This window comes from Oncorhynchus mykiss, chromosome 2 (genome assembly GCF_057628025.1).
Source record: "Oncorhynchus mykiss isolate SJ-2025 chromosome 2, ASM5762802v1, whole genome shotgun sequence".
NCBI lineage: Eukaryota > Metazoa > Chordata > Actinopteri > Salmoniformes > Salmonidae > Oncorhynchus > Oncorhynchus mykiss.
The window spans coordinates 41,893,452-41,912,926 of NC_143023.1; the positions used below are offsets into that span (position 1 = coordinate 41,893,452).

Sequence of the window (19,475 nt, forward strand, 5' to 3'; positions counted from 1 at the left end):
CGATGTCTCATAGTGATTTACTTGACAGTCTATGGAAATGTGTGATAGCAGTGCAGCAATGGGAGCTTTCTCTGTGTTATCACTCTTTCATCTCGCCATCTTTTCTTTCATTTCTCCACTTTAAGACAATGCACTGTGTACAAATCTAATGAAAGAAACATGAAAAATAATATTTTCATGTCATTCTTTAAAACGATGAGACAATTTGATTTGATTGAACCTTTATTTAACTAGGCAAGCCAGTTAAGAACAAATTATTATTTACAATGATGGCCTACCAAAAGGCCTCCTACGGGGGCTGGGATTAAAAACACACATCACGACAACACTACATAAAGAGAGACCTAAAACAACAGCATGGCAGCAACACATGACAACACAGCATGGTAGTGACACCACATGACAACAACATGGTAGCAACACATTGCAGCAGCAAAACATGGTACAAACATTATTGGGCACAGACAACAGCACAAAGGCAAGAAGGCAGAGACAACAATACATCACGTGAAGCAGCCTCAACTTTCAGTAAAAGTGTCCATGATTGAGTTTTTGAATAAAGAGATGGAGATAAAACTGTCCAGTTTGAGTGTTTTTTTTTTGTAGCTCGTTCCAGTCGCTAGCTGCAGCGAACTGAAAAGAGGAGTGACCCAGGGATCGGTGTGCTTGTGGGAACTTTAACAGGATTGGTGGCAAAACTGAAAAACATTTAAGATTGTACCCTATGACAAACAATGGTTGTATACCAGTTATTGCTCACATCCCCTTTCATCAGATATCATTGGAAAGCTTAGATTCCCAGCTATCCATCAGACACATTTTCAGAATGTTCAGGTCAACAGAACGTTGACCTTGAGTCCAGGGTACATATCAGAATTACCTCTCTAGAAATGGCTTTAAAAAATAAATCCTGGTTCATTTCAAAATTAGTTTCAAGTGGTTCTGAAATATCATATTTTCAAATCACCTTTGAAATTATACACTGCTCAAAAAAATAAAGGGGGAACACTTAAACAACACAATGTAACTCCAAATCAATCACACTTCTGTGAAATCAAACTGTCCACTTAGGAAGCCACATCAGGGACATCATGTCTCGCTCCATTGACAATAAATTTCACATGCTGTTGTGCAAATGGAATAGACAACAGGTGGCAATTATAGGCAATTAGCAAGACACCCCCAATAAAGGAGTGGTTCTGCAGGTGATAACCACAGACCACTTCTCAGTTCCTATGCTTCCTGGCTGATGTTTTCGTCACTTTTGAATGCTGGCGGTGCTTTCACTCTAGTGGTAGCATGAGACGGAGTCTACAACCCACACAAATGGCTCAGGTAGTGCAGCTCATCCAGGAAGGCACATCAATGCGAGCTGTGGCAAGAAGGTTTGCTGTGTCTGTCAGCGTAGTGTCCAGAGCATGGAGGCGCTACCAGGAGACAGGCCAGTACATCTACATCAGGAGACGTGGAGGAGGCCGTAGGAGAGCAACAACCCAGCAGCAGAACCACTACCTCTGCCTTTGTGCAAGGGGGAGCAGGAGGAGCACTGCCAGAGCCCTGCAAAATGACCTCCAGCAGGCCACAAATGTGCATGTTTCTGCTCAAACGGTCAGAAACAGACTCCATGAGGGTGGTATGAGTGCCCGACGTCCACAGGTGGGGGTTGTGCCTACAGCCCAACAACGTGCAGGACGTTTGGCATTTGCCAGAGAACACCATGATTGGCAACTTCGCCACTGGCGCCCTGTGCTCTTCACAGATGAAAGCAGGTTCACACTGAGCACATGTGACAGACGTGACAGTCTGGAGACGCCGTGGAGAACGTTCTGCTGCCTGCAACATCCTCCAGCATGACCGGTTTGGCAGTCATGGTGTGGGGTGGCATTTCTTTGGGGGGCCGCACAGCCCTCCATGTGCTCGCCAGAGGTAGCCTGACTGCCATTAGGTACATATGAGATCCTCAGACCCCTTGTGAGACCATATGCTGGTGCGGTTGGCCCTGGGTTCCTCCTAATGCAAGACAATGCTATGTGGCTGGAGTGTGTCATCATGTCTCGCTCCAACAGACCACAGACTGTCCAGGAGTTGGCCACCTCATCAGGAGCATGCCAAGGGGTTGTAGGGAGGTCATACAGGCACGTGGAGGCCACACACACTACTGAGCCTCATTTTGACTTGTTTTAAGGACATTACATCAAAGTTGGATCAGCCTGTAGTGTGGTTTTCCACTTTAATTTTGAGTGTGACTCCAAATCCAGACCTCCATGGGTTGATAAATTTGATTTCCATTGATCATTTTTGTGTGATTTTGTTGTCAGCACATTCAACTATGTAAAGAAAAAAGTATTTAATAAGAATATTTAATTCATTCAGATCTAGGATGTGTTAGTTTAGTGTTCCCTTTATTTTTTGAGCAGTGTATATAATTTAACCAACTTTCAAAGCACCAGCTACAACTATTGTTTAAAAAATTGCCCACATTGACATTAGAACGTTAGAAGCTTAGCAATAGAATTCCATGTAGTGGGGCAGCTGTTTTTGGATTGTAACTTTGGTGATAGATACACCACATTTCACACACACAGCTAGATTTGTAGATACAGGGCCATCATAGGCTCTGACAAGGCTAATGCATGAATCCTATCTTCTGTAGCGTATTGCAGCTCGATATACAAGTACAATCCCTGTACAGGACACTATCGCAGGGCCTTGAACATATATTTCACATAGAAATTCAGTCTCAAATCGTCACCTGTTTGGGGTCAGACACTGCTGAAAATCTGAGCAAAAAAATCCACGTCCATGTTCTCCTGTCTGGAGTGAACTCAGATGAGAATCCCACTTTTCAGTGTGGCGGTGCATCTGTGTGTGAGTGAGTATTGTCTGTAGCTTGTGAGGTGTGTAGACATATTCCCAGTATTTAGGGAATAGGGTGTCATTTTGGATGCACCCAGAGATTCTTAGTTGTGCACGCTTTTTAGTCCAGGATTAGGGAATATAAAACAGTCACAGTGGTCTTGAGATGACAAGGGTAGGCTATACTGTACCAGTGGAGTTTAGGTTGTTGAGCACCCTGGCAGATGCTCCGAGGAGCATCATCATGGAATGCTCACTACTCTTCAGCTGTTTTGAAGAGAACATGCATGAAACCACTCTGAGACAAAGAGAATACAGAGACAAATAAGAATGCAAACAAAGAGAAGTGGAAAAGAGTTGCAATGATTCAGTACATAATCAAATATTTTGGTTTTAACTCGGTGTGTGTAAACCCTTTCTCTCCTCTTCTAAGATGCTCCCTCTTTCCCACAGCTCTGGCTCCTTGTACCTATTCTTCGTACCTCTTTTATCCACACAGTTTATCTACAGTGAATATGTCTTAATCAGGCCATAGGTGTGTGTGTGTGAAACTCACAATATGGTTCCACCACCATCTCCTCTTTATTGAAGTCCCCCCTTATCTCAGCTTGCTGGTCACCATAGCAGCACCCACCTGTAGCACGCGCTCCAGCAGGTATATCTCTCTGGTCACCCCCAAAACCAATTCTTCCTTTGGCCGCCTCTCCTTCCAGTTCTCTGCTGCCAATGACTGGAACGAACTACAAACATCTCTGAAACTGGAAACACTTATCTCCCTCACTAGCTTTAAGCACCAGCTGTCAGAGCAGCTCACAGATTACTGCACCTGTACATAGCCCATCTATAATTTAGCCCAAACAACTACCTCTTCCCCGACTATTTATTTATTTTGCTCCTTTGTGCCCCATTATTTTTATTTCTACTTTGCACATTCTTCCACTGCAAATCTACCATTCTAGTGTTTTACTTGCTATATTGTATTTACTTCGCCACCATGGCCTTTTTTTTGCCTTTACCTCCCTTATCTCACCTCATTTGCTCACATCGCATATAGACTTATTTTTCTACTGTATTATTGATTGTATGTTTGTTTTACTCCATGTGTAACTCTGTGTCGTTGTATGTGTCGAACTGCTTTGCTTTATCTTGGCCAGGTTGCAATTGTAAATGAGAACTTGTTCTCAACTTGCCTACCTGGTTAAATAAAGGTTAAATAAAAAAATGTACCTATTCCAATACATACCACTATTTCCATCCTGGCCTCAGATGTATATCCTCTTTTCTTCAGTGTTAATTTCAAGGGAATATGTCTTCCAGTGTTGGGGAAGCTACTCTGAAAACATAGTTTACCAAGCTACCAATTACTTCACATTGGAAGAAGTTAGGCTACACTAATGCTACCCTTAAACATATATAAAGTAGTTAGATTTAGCATACCTATGTCTGAAATGTCATAGAATACAAATTGGAAGAACCGATCACTCTGGTGTCAGATGTTAACAGAATGTGATATTTAGCCTATTTAACAAAACATGTTTCAATTGAGAATTAGGCAGGTCTCATGCAAAAAAAGAATGGAAATTCTTGCCTACTTTACCCATATTTTATTTTTGGAGAAAAAAAAAGGAATGTGTAGTTCCAGTAGTAAGCTACACCACTACATGGCAAAAAAGTTAACTACAGAAAACCTTACCAATATTTACATTTAGTTCAACTACTTCCAAGCTACAGAAAAATGTGATTAAATTACAGGTTGAACTACGTGTAGTTCACTACTCCCTTGTGATGTATATAAGGAAATGAATATATCAATAGTGTGGAAATATTATTTTGGTTTTCTATTGGTGTCTTTCCTATATATAACTTGTTTTATTTTTAATTTAATGTATATTATGCTGTTCGTCTTATTACTGTTCTGCACTTTGTCACATATTTGTACATTTTATGTCGATCCCAGGAACAGTAGCTGCTGCATGTGCAGTAGCTAATGGGGATCCTAATAAACTAAACTCCCAACACTGCCTTCAGACCACCGGTGTGTGTGAAACTCCCAATAAGATTCCACCTACTGAGTCCTCTCTCTCTCCCTGGGTATGCTGCAGTATCAACCTCTTTGTCTTACACATAAAAAGTTGCCCACTAGTTTAGTCTATATCCAATCACTTACTGACAATAACCTCCATGGCTGTGGCCCAAATGCCACCCTATTCCCTGTAGAGACAATGGCTGCGTTTACACAGGCAACCCAACTCTTTTTTTAATTGGTCTAAAATATCTGATGTGAAAAGATCAAAATCAAATCAAATTGTATGTCACATTCCCTGAATACAACAGTGAAATGCTTACATGCCCTTAACCGACAAAGCTTTAAGAAGTAAAAAAAAAAGTGTTAAGTAAAATACAAAATAAGTAACAAATATTTAAACATCAGTAAAATATCAATATGCACATTTGAAGTCGGAAATTTACATACACCTTAGCCAAGTACATTTAAAAACAGTTTTTCACAATTCCTGACATTTAATCCTAGTAAAAATTCCCTATCTTAGGTCAGTTAGAATCACCACTTTATTTTAAGAATGTGAAATGGCAGAATAATAGTAGAGAGAATGATTTATTTTAGCCTTTATTTATTTAAATCACATTGCCAGTGGGTCAGAAGTTTACATACACTCAATTTGTACTTGGTAGCATGGCCTTCAAATTGTTTAACTTGGGTCAAATGTTTCCGGTAGCCTTCCACAAGCTTCCCACAATAAGTTGGGTGAATTTAGGCCCATTCCTCCTGACAGAGCTGGTGTAACTGAGTCAGGTTTATAGGCCTCCTTGCTCGCATACGCTTTTTCAGTTCTGCCCACAAATTTTCTATAGGATTGACGTCAGGTCTTTGTGATGGCCACTCCAATACCTTGACTTTGTTGTCCTTAAGCCATTTTGCCACAACTTTCGATGTATGCTTGGGGTCATTGTCCGTTTGGAAGACCCATTTGCGACCAAGCTTTAATTTCCTGACTGATGTCTTGAGATGTTGCTTCAATATATACACAACATTTTCCCTCCTGGTGATGCCATCTATTTTGTGAAGTGCTCCAGTCCCTCCTGCAGCCAAGCATCCCCACAACATGTTGCTTCCACCACCATGCTTCACGGTTGGTGATGTTCTTCAGCTTGCAAGCGTCCCCCTTTTTCCTCCAAACATAACGATGGTCATTATGGCCAAACAATTCTATTTTTGTTTCATCAGACCAGAAGACATTTCGCCATAAAGTACGATCTTTGTCCCCATGTGCAGTTGCAAACAGTAGTCTGGCTTTTTTATGCTAGCCTTTCAGGTTATGTCAATATAGGACTCGTTTTACTGTGGATATAAATACTTTTGTATCGGTTTCCTCCAGCATCTTCACAAGGTCCTTTACTGTTGTTCTGGGATTGATTTTCACTTTTCGCACCAATGTACGTTCATCTCTAGGAGACAGAACGCATCTCCTTCCTGAGCGGTATGACGGCTGCGTGGTCCCATGGGGTTTATACTTGCGCACTATTGTTTGTACAGATGAACGTGGTACCTTCAGGCGTTTGGAAATTGCTCCCAAGGATGAACCAGACTTGTGGAGGTCTACTTTTTTTTCTGAGGTCTTGGCTGATTTATTTTGATTTTCCCATGATGTCAAGCAAAGAGGAGCTGAGTTTGAAGGTAGGCCTTGAAATACATGAACAAGTACACCTCCAATTGACTCAAATTATGTCAATTAGCCTATCAGAAGCTTCTAAAGCCATGACATAATTTTCTGGAATTTTCCAAGCTGTTTAAAGGCACAGTCAACTTAGTGCATTTAAACTTCTGACCCGTTGGAATTGTGATACAGTGAATTATAAGTGAAATAATCTGTCTGTAAACATTGGAAAAATTACTTGCGTCATGCACAAAGTAGATGTCCTAACCGACTTGCCAAAAGTATAGTTGGTTAACAAGAAATTTGTGGAGTGGTTGAAAAACAAGTGTACTTCCGACTTTAAATGTACATGTAGGTAGAGTTAAAGTGACTATGTATAGATAATAAACAGAGAGTAGCCGCAGTGTAAAAGAGGGGTCTGGGTAGCCCTTTGAGTAGCTGTTCAGATGTAAACACAGCCTAAGACCACATTCACTTTAAAATATTTACAATTACTCTACTAAATCAAATTTGTGACAAAATGTTACTTGGAAATGGCCTGTAATATGTACCAGACGAATGACATTACATAATTTCTGCAGAATTGTTTTAACCCTCCTGTTGTGTTCGTTTCATGTTAATTAATTATGTGTTCCCAGTCCAAAATCACCGCCCCATTATAGCTGATCATAAATCCATAACAATACATATATTATCACCTAAAGTTGTGTTCAATCTTTTTTTATCAACTTAAGTTATTGTGAACATTACAAGTTTCGAACTTATATTTGCAGTTTATGGCCTGTAGGCCTCATTGACCTGAACTCATGCAACTCATTTTTGAGGAAAAAAAGCATAATGTATGGATTATTTTGACAATAACAAATACTCAGATGAAACATATTGTTCTATTTATCAAAGACTACTTTGTGTCAAAGTTTAACAAGGACTCTCTCCTCCTCACCAGTGTCATGATCAAATATATGATCAAGAGCCTCACATATAGTATATTGTTTGGTCATTGTGCTGCAACAGAATTAATTGTGAGCAAGGCCTCAAAAAAGCTTTATATACCAGAGTTGCTAGAAAAGTTCTATATATTATTGAAATAATGTTGCAATTATTTGTGAGAATGCCAACAGGTGTGATTCCCGTGGGGGCCAAGAAAGGGAGTGAGGTGTATGTGTGCTCAAACACACATGCATGTGGGGGTCTGGGAGAGGAAGTGTGTCCATCTGATGAATGGGCATGCGCCTGAACTCAATTTTATACACTAATTGTAGTCTCACTAATTCATTTCTAATGACCGGTCATTTTTAACCGGGAACACCACGGGTGTACAAAAGTTAAATAAAACACTCAAAATGTAATAAAAATCATCAAAATGTATTTCGTGTGTTCAGATGTCCTGTGTGGACAAAGTCATGGAACCTTATGACAATCAGATTAAATTAACTACATTTTTCAGAGAGAAAACTTGTAAATCGGTCCAATATGATATTTGGCCCTAATTTACTATCAGTAGGCCTACTTTTGGCCCCATAGAGCCCACAATGGTTTGTGACGAGAGTTGCCTCTGTGGCTGCCAGCCAGACTACTTCCAGGTCGTAGCCATTTTGAGTGCTCGACGGTGAAGACGAACCAAGTTGGAGAGGTGGGAATCGCTCAAGCGTGTTATGATGTTTAGTTTGTGTCCATTCTCCTGATGCTATAGTAGATGATGTTAGCTGCTGTTCTTTGAAGCAGTATTCCAAACTATAGCTAGCAATGTTTTTACTTTCCAACTCAAATCTTGAAAACAAGCAAACTGGCGCTAGCTAAGTGTTAGCCAGTTTAATTTCGCACCGAGCCCGGGGAATTTGGAAAACATTGACTGAAGAAGCAGACGAGTAATGCACAATCTTTTAGATAAACATGCTCGCGTTATATAATTGTATCCGCATAGATATCACAAATGTACTGCATGCAATGTAAATTAAATACATTTTTAGTATGAAGTGCAAACGTTCGCTAGCTAGCACCACCCAGCAAACATCCATAGCCAGCTGAGCTAACTTAGCTAACGAACATTCATGCCCCTAACTCCCGCTAGCTAACTAGCTAGCCACAATTACGCAGATCTCAATTAGCTTTCAAGGTTAGCAATTTAGCTGAGCTTTTTTTATTAGCTGGTTTCTGCACTGTCAATAAAAAGCATCTGCATCGATATCAAACTAACGTTACTTGTTTGATCCGAAGCCATTTCTAGCCGTTCTGATTTCTAAATAGCCACTGGCTACATAACTAGCTTGCTAACACATTTATTTCTATTTATTTAACTAGGCAAGTCAGTTAAGAACAAATTCTTATTTTACAATGACGTCCTACCACGGCTATTCATCATGATAAGTACAGTTCATATTGAGAATATCATTATTACTGTCATATCATGCTTTTGTCCCACATTGGCAGGCTCCAGGTGTAGGAACTACAGGGTGAAAGATGTGGGACCAGGGTGGACAGCCCTGGCCACAATGGCCAATGAACCAGCAGCAGTGGATGCAGTCCTTCCAGCACCAGCAAGATCCAAGTGGGTGACATCACCTGTATGCATGACAGCTCAATCATTGCATTACTTACAATTTTACAAAATGACACCCTAAGCAATGCTTCTCTTGTTGTCTTTCTGTGTTGTGTAGGCCAAGTGGACTGGGCAGCACTGGCCCAGGCCTGGATTGCTCAGAAAGAGTCTACAGGCCCTACAGTGGACCAGCAGAACATTCATCCTAATGGACAGGACATCCCTGGCATGGATCCTGTGATGCCTAATAACCATGGCTCCTTCCAGGGGGACACCAATTTTGGCAGAATGTGGCAACCTGGTAAACTCTAAACATAATTTTCTGGGGATGGAGAATATCTAAGGCTTATGTCCGTGATCAGTTTTCTCACGTTGCAAGACCATCATGCTTGCTATACTCAGTATGTACATAATTTGTCTTTATATCTCAGGGAGGGAGTGACGTTACCGATGTACTCAAACAAACATGTCATGGGCGAATTTCACATCCACTACATTAACATAGCTGTGCCCCAATCGACTTAGTTCCCCTGCAGTCCAGTAGTTTAATGTTAGAATAGCATGACTGCAAGTGTACGTTTTGATTTTTGAATTGTCTCTTGTAACACAAGCCTTTTGGTGGGCTTAAAGAGATCCTAATGAACAATAACAATGCACATGTGTTGTTGTTTACAGAATGGGGGATGCATGGTCAGCCCCCTCCTCCTCCCATAGACCAGGCGTGGATCCCCCCAGGAACAGGACCCATGGGGACTGGGCCTATGGATGTGGTGGCTCCCTCTGAGGACAGCAACAGCCAGGACAGTCTAGAGTTCTCTGAAGGCCACCACAGGGTCTTCCCCCAGAACAGCCACGGCTTTGGGGGTCAGCCCGACAACTACGCCATGAACCCAATGGCCATAAACCAGTTTGATTATCAGGTAAACACACACACACACCACACACTTACAGTAGAGTTTCATGGCTGCTCTGTCATTCAACTAGTTTGGATGGTCCTCATTTCTCATTGTCTCGCCCTCTGTAGCATGGGGCGGCTGCCACCTACGGCCCCACTCCCACAGGGTTCCACCCTCCATACTGGCAGCAGGGTCACCCACAGAACAGACGGGACAGGCCCCCAGGCTTTAGGGACCGCCAGAGATCCCCCATCCAGATCCCCAAACAAGATGCTCCTGCTGCTGCCCTCGGTGAGCATCTTCACCAACACACGGGTACAAAAACGTCCTCATTAAATGGGTGGTGATCAGGATTTCATCCTTGGACACTTACTGCTGTAACAGAGGCACAGGCTTGCTTCAACTCTCTTTCCGTTCATACCCACACCATCCAAAATGTTGTATCTCACCATGTTTTGTATCTGAGTGTTGCTCTCTACTTTTCTTAATTAGCTTTCCCAGGCACTCAGGAAAACAGACACACACACACAGCATCCAATGACCTGGCACTCCTCTCAGATGCGGTGAAGAGGCGCACCCTGCCGGCCTGGATCCGAGAGGGCCTGGAGAAGATGGACAGGGAGAAACAGAAGAAGCTGGAGAAGGAGCGCATGGAGAAACAGCGTGCCGAAATGGCTAAAGATGAAGACAAAGAGAGTGACACAGTGGACGAGGGAGGCGATGGGCCTCGTTTACCCCGCAAGAGTAAATTTGTAAGCATCAATCTTTTTGTTTCCATGGTGTCATGAATCCCATTAATCTAATGAACAGAACAATGAGTTGAAAAATCCCCAAAATAATTTCAATATATTCCTGTAAAACTGTGACACTGGTGAGCTTTCAGGAGGTCCTGTTGTAGTGTCTTTGTATATCTGACCTACCACCCCTTTCCCTCCCCTGTAATAGGACAGTGATGATGAAGAGGGTGATGAAGAGGAGAGGGAAGATGAGGACCGGGTCCTGACCAGGAAGCAGGAGCTGGCCAGCAGGAGCCCGTCACCTCCACTGGAGGACCAGAGCGAACCAGAGATGACCGAGGAGGAGAGAGAGTTCCAGCTGGTTAGTTTTGGCCTACAGCTACTATTCTGACACATTGGGGTTCGTGTAAGGCTGGGCGATATATCGAATTCTAATGAATGTTCTTGCGCAATATTCTAAATGCCTGTATCGCAAGAATCTACTTTTTTGTAGGCTACTCGTGTCTTTTTCTTTTTTAAATAGTCTCTTTTGCTCCTTCTGTGCTGTGTGCACCTTCCCATTTTACACCAGAGATCTGTATATAATGACGAGATGATCATGTCTCCTCCCTAACAATGGGAATCGTCCCAAGGGTGGGAAGGCATGTGACAAACTTATGTCTAAAGTAAACCCATAGTAACGCATTGGGCTGTTTTAGACAGATTTTGGCAAGAGCGAAACCGCTCACTTCGCATCTCCCTCTGTGTTTACACACACACACACCAAGCCCCTCCGCCAGCCACTCACAACAACAAAGATGAGCGGTCACTTCTTCATCTCTGACAAGCTGTTTCAACTTACTATTTGGATTTGAGGTTTGGTCAAACAGAATCGGTCATATGGACACTGAAACACATTGATACATTATTTTACTGTAATAAAGAAGTTAACCTATCTAACAATAACCTTTTTAGGTCTCAACTCCTCAAATTGCATGTAGAGCACACACTACTAAAATGGAAAATGAATGCTCAGTATGTAGGCGTGACATTGCGGAATCACTAGCAGCATTTTAGCCAAATACCATTATACTAACTGTCTGTGTGTGTTTTATACATTTGCAATAAGCATAAAACACTAGTTATATAAGGAATTGGCCATTTGTTCTCATTCTGAGAAATAAGGTATGCCATTCTCAACAAAATGAACAGGCTAGCACGCTGTTCAAACATTTGGAGACGGACAGAAGTGTGTTTATAGCAATTCAACTGTTCTGCCTTGTTAGCTTGAAAATAGATTAAAGTTAACTTGAAATAGAAAGATGAGCTAGCTACTCACTAGCACGTGGGCTTGTGCTTGAGAGATTCTTTGAGACCTGCGTTCATTTTCTATAATGCCTGCTGCATTATGCATGGTTCTGGTTAAATTTGTAACAAAAATTAAATTTTAATAGACAGACTTGCACGCCAGATCAGTTATTATTGCAAGTTAAACTCTTGATAAAATATTTAAATTATTAGTGGGTTGTAGAAGGCTTACATTTAGCCTTAGGTATAATTTCACAAGCCATGAATTCATTAGATCAATGTATTGGACCATTAATTGTGCAACACAGTTTATTTGGAGAAAACATAAACAAAAAACAATTAGATGTACAGTTGAAGTCGGAGGTTTACATACATTTAGGTTGGAGTCATTAACTCGTTTTTCAACCACTCCACAACTTTCTTGTTAACAAACTATACTTTCGGCAAGTCGGTTAGGACATCTACTTTGTGCATGATGCAAGTAATATTTCCAACAATTGTTTACAGATTATTTCACTTATAATTCACTGTATCACAATTCCAGTGGGTCAGAGGTTTACATACACTAAGTTTACTGTGCCTTTAAACAGCTTGGAAAATTCCAGTAAATTGTGTCAGGGCTTTAGAAGCTTCTGATAGGCTAATTGACATCATTTGAGTCAATTGGAGGTGTACCTGTGGATGTATTTCAAGGCATACCTTCAAACTCAGTGCCACTTTGCTTGACATCATGGGAAAATCAAAAGAAATCAGCCAACACCCCATAATTTGTTTTTGTGGACCTCCATTAATCTGGTTCATCCTTGGGAGCAATTTCCAAACGCTTGAAGGTACCACGTTCATCTGTACAAGCAATAGCACGCAAGTATAAACACCATGGGACCACGCAGCCGTCATACCGCTCAGGAAGCAGACGTGTTCTGTCTCCTAGAGATGAACATACTTTGGTGCGAAAAGTGCAAATCAATCCCAGAACAACAGTAAAGGACCTTGTGAAGATGCTGAAGAAAACAGGTACAAAAGTGTCTATATCCACAGTAAAACAAGTCCTATATCGACATAACCTGAAAGGACGCTCAGCAATGAAGAAGCCACTGCTCCAAAACCGCCATAAAAAGCCAGACTACGGTTAGCAACTGCACATGGGGACAAAGATCGTACTTTTTGGAGAAATGTCCTCTGGTCTGATGAAACAAAAATAGAACTGTATGGCCATAATGACCATCGTTATGTTTGCTGGAAAAAGGGGGAGGCTTGCAAGCTGAAAAACACCATCCCAACCGTGAAGCTCGGGGGTGGAAGCATCATGTTGTGGGTGTGCTTTGCTGCAAGGGGGGACTGGTGCACTTCACAAAATAGATGGCATCATGAGGAGGAAAATGATGTGGATATATTGAAGAAACATCTCAAGACATTAGTCGGGAAGTTGAAGCTTGGTCGCAAATGGGTCTACCAAATGTACAGTGACCCCAAGCATACTTCCAAAGTTGTGGCAAAATGGCTTAAGGACAACGAAGTCATGGTATTGGATTGGCCATCACAAAGCCCTGACCTCAATCCTATAGAAGATTTGTGGGCAGAACTGAAAAGGGCCTATAAACCTGACTCAGTTACACCTGCTCTGTCAGGAGGAATGGGCCAAAATTCACCCAACTTATTGTGGGAAGCTTGTGGAAGGCTACCTGAAACGTTTGACCCAAGTTAAACAATTTAAAGGCAATGCTACCAAATACTCATTGAGTGTATGTAAACTTCTGACCCACTGGGAATGTGATGAAAGAAATAAAAGCTGAAATAAATCTCTACTATTATTCTGACATTTCACATTCTTAAAATAAAGTGGTGATTCTAACTAACCTAAGATAAGGAATTTTTACTCTGATGAATTTTTAATGTATTTGGCTAAGGTGTATGTAAACTTCAGACTTCAACTTTATATATCGTGAATCGCCTATAAGTTTGAAAAAATATATAATTTTTCGGCCATATCGCCCAGCCTAATGAGGTTGTCTTTTGTTATACATTTTTTTTCATTTATGTTATAGAGCCCTGTTGCTCAAATGGCAGCTCTAAAATTGGTGGCCCTGTTCACTATTTTCAATATGTAAGAACCATCCTAGACTGCAAAAATAGCCCTCTTGACAAACAAATGATTAACATTAACTAATGTCAGAGCCTTTTCTCACATTTCTCTCCAAAGATGATTGTGACTAAAACTCTGCTGACGGAAATCCTGCTGGAGGTCACCAACGAAGAGATCCAAACTGTGGCCAAAGAGACACACCGCAAAGCCACCAAAGGTCTGCTTACCCCCATCTCCTCGAGACCACGCATCATCTGTGCCTTTCACAAAGACATCATGTTTAAGCCTGTTTTATATAGTCTGAAAACGTCACTCAATTCATCTCCGTAAGTCAGGGTAATTGTGTGGCAAACTTGGAGTATTTTCAAAATGTGATCATATGCATCTTCTACCATTCTCTGCTAATGCAACGGAAGAAAAAGAAAATGTCCCTGGTAAAAAAGACAGCAGAGCAGCTGGTGTATTTAAAACAAAACAACAGTAACCTAAACTGTTTTCCCTGGTTCCAGCTCCTGAAGGTCCTTCTGAATGACTGTTTCTGAACCCATTGACTTTATAACAAATGCTCACCTATAGATCAGATTCAAGTGACTTGTCCCTGTTTATCTGACACTAGTGCATTAGTACAGAGTGGTTCTGATCCCCATTTCCAACTGTCTTGACTTTGAATGTGTGTGACAGACTTTGTTTGTTAACCCCTTCTCTTCTCTCCGTTTGTCTCTTTTATTTTTTGGGGGCCAAAGACCGCTCTTGTGAATAGTGCATTATCTGTGCCCCCTTCTCTAGAGACTTCTCTATGGTGGCTGTCTCTATGGTGGCTCTATGTGTTTTAACATGTTGTTCCTGTTGTTGATGTGAATCAAAGCTCCTGCCAAACAGCTGGCACAGTCAAGTGCACTGACTTCTCTGATCGGCATTGGTGAGTTCCCCCTCTTTTCTTCCAGGCGGGGGGGGGGTAAGAATCAGAGCTCAAACCCCTGTCCCCTCACTGCTTTAGTAGCTCAGAAGAGTGACTGAGGCAGCCGAAGGGAAGGGTCCACCTCACAGCTAGGGTTGCAAAATTCCCCAAACATTTCCAAAAATATATTTGTTTTATTCCAGTTGGAAGGGAATAAGCTGTCTGTGAGGGAATCCTCCTACCTGGAATTGTTCTACTGGGATTTCTGATAAAACTGGGAATTTGGGGAACGTTTCTGAAATTTTGCAACCCTTCACAGCACAGTTTGAGTGTCTTAGCCTTACTAAGTAATTTATTATCAGAACACTAAAGAGCATGCCATCTCACAGTAAGTGAAGTGTCAATGGGTTTCTAGTGTGTAGTTAAGTTGAAAACATAGACAGTGGCTGCGTCTTTGACGGGAAGCTTTGTTGGGTATATGGCTAGTTGCTGCGGTCTTGCTCAAAAAGCTGGGGGCTCTGTTGTGGCAGGTGGACTTGGTGACTATGGCTCGGACTTGAGTGAGAACGAGGAGGAGCACAGTGCCCAGGCGTCCGAGTCCTCTGACACGGACGAGGAGGAGCTGCACCACCGTATCCGGGAGAAGATAGACGCCTTCCGACGCAAGGAGAGGGAGCTGCAGGAGAGACAAGCGCAGGAGGCGCAGCACGCACGTGGTGGGGGAACTAAACGCAATATCAATTAGCAGTGGTGATGTTGTCTTTGAGTTTAACTTAAATGTTTTGTTTTCTGTGTGTCTCCCAGAAGAGATGGCGCTGGACAGAGTGAGCAGAGAGAGGGGGGATTATGACGAGGGCCAGTTAGAGAGCCTCCACAAACAGGAAGTGAGAGAGAGGGAGGCGGAACCCACAGCAGAGAGACGCAGATCCCGCAGTGAGACTGAGGTTATCAGCGAGGTCAGGCAGACGGGCCGGGGGAAGGAGCGTGGCGCAGGGCGGGGCACCAGTGGTTCCCCCAGCAACGGACGCAGCAGCAGCTCCCATTCCAGCTCCAGCAGCGCCAGCAGCCAATCGTCTTCCTTCTCCTCATCATCCTCGGCCTCCTCACGCTCCTCTTCGCGCTCCTCCTCGCCCCGGAGGAAGAGGAGGCGCAGCCGCTCCTCCTCACACAGGGCCCGTGTTGGTGGCCGGCGCAGCCACAGTCGCAGCTCCCACAGACGTCACGGAGAGCGCAGTGTCGACAAGGCCCGAGAGAGGAGGAAGGGCAGCCGGAACCACAGCGCAGAGCGCTTAACCCGCCACCGGAACCGTAGCCACTCTCGAGAGCGAAGGGTCAGCAGAGGAGGCAAGAGCAGGTCCAAGGACAGGGCCAGCCGCAGCAAGAGCAGGGACAAGGAGAGGGACAGAGACCGGAAGAGGAGTAGGGAGCGCAGGGACAGTCACAGCCGCAGCAAGAGCAGGGACAGAGACAGGAAGAGGAGCAGGGAGCGCAGGGACAGTCACAGCCGCAGCAAGAGCAGGGACAAGGAGAGGGACAGAGACAGGAAGAGGAGCAGGGAGCGCAGGGACAGCCGCAGCAGCAAGCACAAGCAGAAAGCCTCCAGCAAGGATAGGGACAGGAAGAAAGACCGGAGCGGCAGCCACGACAAGAAGGAGAGAGAGAAGGAGAAGGAGAAAGAGTCAGATAGGAAGAAGCAGAAAGCCAAAGAGAAAGAGAGGGAAAAGGAGAAAGCGAAGGAAAAGGAGAGGGGGAAGGAGAAAGAGAGGGATAGGGAGGTGAGCTCTGTGGTGGCGGAGGAGAGCAACGCCAAATCCAAGAAAAGGAAAGAGAGCAGCGATCACACAGACCCTCAGGGTGACAAGCACTCCCATCAGGGTAGCAAGGCTAGCAAGAAGGGCTCTGCCAAATCTAGCAAGAGGTACTCTGACTCAGAGTCGAGCAGGTCCCCCACCCCCGAGCTTAGCAAGGAAAAGAAGTATAAGAAATCCAAACGTAGTCGCTCAAGATCAACGGAAAAATCTCACAAGTCTGGTAAGAAGGCAAGCCGCAAAAACAAGTCTAAGTCACGATCAAGGTAGTATTCCATTTTTTACCATCTCTTTTTCTGTTGTATCATGTTGTGTGTGTCGTATTTGAGGCCAGTAATATTTTTTTAGCACAACTTTCCTTGTTTTCTGTCAGGGCTCAAGGCTACCTTACAAAGTGAAATAATAAATATTTTCATGTGTTAAAAAAGGAATCATTTGTAGCCAGGTTTCTGTTCCTCAGACTGTCTCCATAGTGCCCACTGTTGGCCATGTGCAGCATATCAATCCATTTGAGTGCCTTGTGTGAATGTCGTAACTGTTCTTCCGAAAGGAGAGTGACCAAGTTCATTTGGGAATCAATGCAATATATTGTCCTCATGATGAGCTGATGTTAACAGGGCCCCAGTGAGGGTGTGTTTATTTTGCCTGTGTGTCATTTTGCATGAGTGTGTGTGAGAGTAGTGCAGCACCATTAATGTTCCCCTTTGCGTCTCTGTTTCAGGTCCACGTCTCCCGCCAGGCGCAGGCGTTAAGGAGCGCAGGGCTCCCTGATCTGTGCACTTACATTTAAATTCCATGAGTTTAACAGGCTTGTCTCATTATAGAGGCAACGGTGTAGGTGAACTCTCCACTCCCCCCCACCTTCTATCTTTGTAAATATGTGATTTTTAAGTGCAAGTTGGCAAACAGGACATTTTGAATGCTAGGTTTTTGCCTTCTATCATGCAAAGCTCTGAGGCTTTGTAGTCAGTAGAATCTTGGAAAGATGTCATTTTAAAAAGCTTAACAGAATAAACGTATTAATGTAAATTGTCCAATAAAACTGAAATGATCCCTTGTTCTGGGTATTTTCTTTGTCTACTGTATAACTGTTCCCCGATGATGATGATGAAGAACTCATCCAGGACTGCATGGGAAACACAATTTATGTACCACACTAAAGGCATGACTGAAGTGTTGAATGTCACTCATTTGTTAGTGGAGTAGATGCATTTATTTTAAAAAATACAAAAAGAATGACGTGTGCAACTGACTTTCAAATCATTACTTTATGATTTTTTTGAGGGTTATCATTAAACCTGCAGTAATTTGGATTGAGTGCAATTGTTAACATGCCATTAATTGCGTTTAATTCATAATTTGGAATAGTCTTTTAGAAATTCTAATGGCAAAGAGGAACATTTTTGTATTTCAGCTATATGAACACTACAAATTCACCATATTTTATATATACTGAACAAAAATAAACGCACCATGTAAAGTGTTGATTTGATGAGTTGAAATAAAAGCTTTTTTCTCTCATTTTTGTCCACAATATTGTTTACATCCCTGTTCATGAGCATTTCTCCTTAGCCAAGATAATTCATACTAGCTTTAAGCACCAACTGTCAGAGCAGCTCACAGATTACTGCACCTGTACATAGCCCACCTATAATTTAGCCCAAACAACTACCTCTTTCCCTACTGTACTTAATTTATTTATTTTGCTCCTTTGCACCCCATTATTTGTATTTTTACTTTGCACATTCTTCCATTGCAAATCTACCATTCCAGTGTTTTACTTGCTATATTGTATTTACTTTGCCACCATGGCCTTTTTTTTGCCTTTACCTCCCTTATCTCACCTCATTTGCTCACATCGTATATAGACTTGTTTATACTGTATTATTGACTGTATGTTTGTTTTACTCCATGTGTAACTCGTGTCGTTGTATGTGTCGAACTGCTTTGCTTTACCTTGGCCAGGTCGCAATTGTAAATGAGAACTTGTTCTCAACTTGCCTACCTGGTTAAATAAAGGTGAAATGAAAAATGAAATTAAAAATACACCTGACAGGTGTGGCATATCTAGAAGCTGATTAAACAGCATGATCATTACACAGCTGCACCTTGTGCTGAGTACAATAAAAGGCCACTCTTAAATGTGCAGTTTTGTCACAACACAATGCCACAGATGTCTACATTTTGAGGGTGCGCGCAATTGTCATGCTAACTGCAGGAATGTCCACCAGAGAATGTAATGTTAATTCTGCCTTTTTGCCTATGCCCTTCCAGGTCCACACATGGCTGCACCCCTGCCCAGTCATCTATAGATTAGGGCCTAATTTATTTATATCAATTGACTGATTTCTTTATATGAACTGTAGCTCAGTAAAATAGTTGAAATTGTTGCGTTTATAATTTTAAGTATATATTACTGGCACAGTCCAATTTCAGCTTTATGTTATGCATGAAATATACAACAATGCAGTACACAAGATTTATATTAGCCTGAATTCCTGCAGATGGCGATATTGACTCGTTTAATCTTACCGTCCAAAGGGAACGTATGCAGCCGGCTATACATGTATCCCCCGTGGACTGACCAGTTCATACATAACACTTTCTCCATTCAGCTGAAACAACTATCGCCATCTGACAGTGTTTGATTTAGTGTTATATGTAATAGGGTTGGTTATGTTTCCACTTGCCTCTAAA

At 42.5% G+C, this 19,475-nt stretch overlaps 1 protein-coding gene across 4 annotated transcripts; it reads left to right on the top strand.

Moving 5' to 3' along the window:
• Positions 1–8,050: 8,050 nt before the first annotated feature.
• On the top strand, positions 8,051–17,835 carry LOC110489996 (arginine/serine-rich protein PNISR). Of its 4 annotated transcripts, none has more exons than XM_036948784.2 (12): positions 8,051–8,163; positions 8,961–9,078; positions 9,188–9,370; positions 9,745–9,989; positions 10,094–10,256; positions 10,458–10,717; positions 10,911–11,063; positions 14,190–14,289; positions 14,938–14,991; positions 15,501–15,686; positions 15,775–17,044; positions 17,500–17,835. In XM_036948784.2, the coding sequence occupies exons 2-12, from the start codon at positions 8,991–8,993 to the stop codon at positions 17,528–17,530; spliced, it is 2,733 nt and encodes a 910-aa protein (XP_036804679.2). In that variant the 5' UTR covers positions 8,051–8,163; positions 8,961–8,990; the 3' UTR covers positions 17,531–17,835. The 4 variants fall into 4 exon arrangements, with proteins under 4 accessions (XP_036804679.2, XP_036804695.2, XP_090056047.1 ...); XM_036948800.2 differs by having other exon boundaries at positions 15,778–17,044; XM_090199921.1 differs by having other exon boundaries at positions 8,120–8,398; positions 15,778–17,044.
• The last annotated feature ends 1,640 nt before the right edge of the window (positions 17,836–19,475 follow it).

Bases quoted from the DNA above. Each gene is read 5' to 3' on its own strand.
- LOC110489996 (XM_036948784.2), top strand. From the start codon at position 8,991: ATGTGGGACCAGGGTGGACAGCCCTGGCCACAATGGCCAATGAACCAG. The intron at 9,079-9,187 runs GTGGGTGACATC...TGTGTTGTGTAG, and splicing joins CCAGCACCAGCAAGATCCAA to GCCAAGTGGACTGGGCAGCA. The intron at 14,290-14,937 runs GTCTGCTTACCC...TGTGAATCAAAG, and splicing joins ACACCGCAAAGCCACCAAAG to CTCCTGCCAAACAGCTGGCA.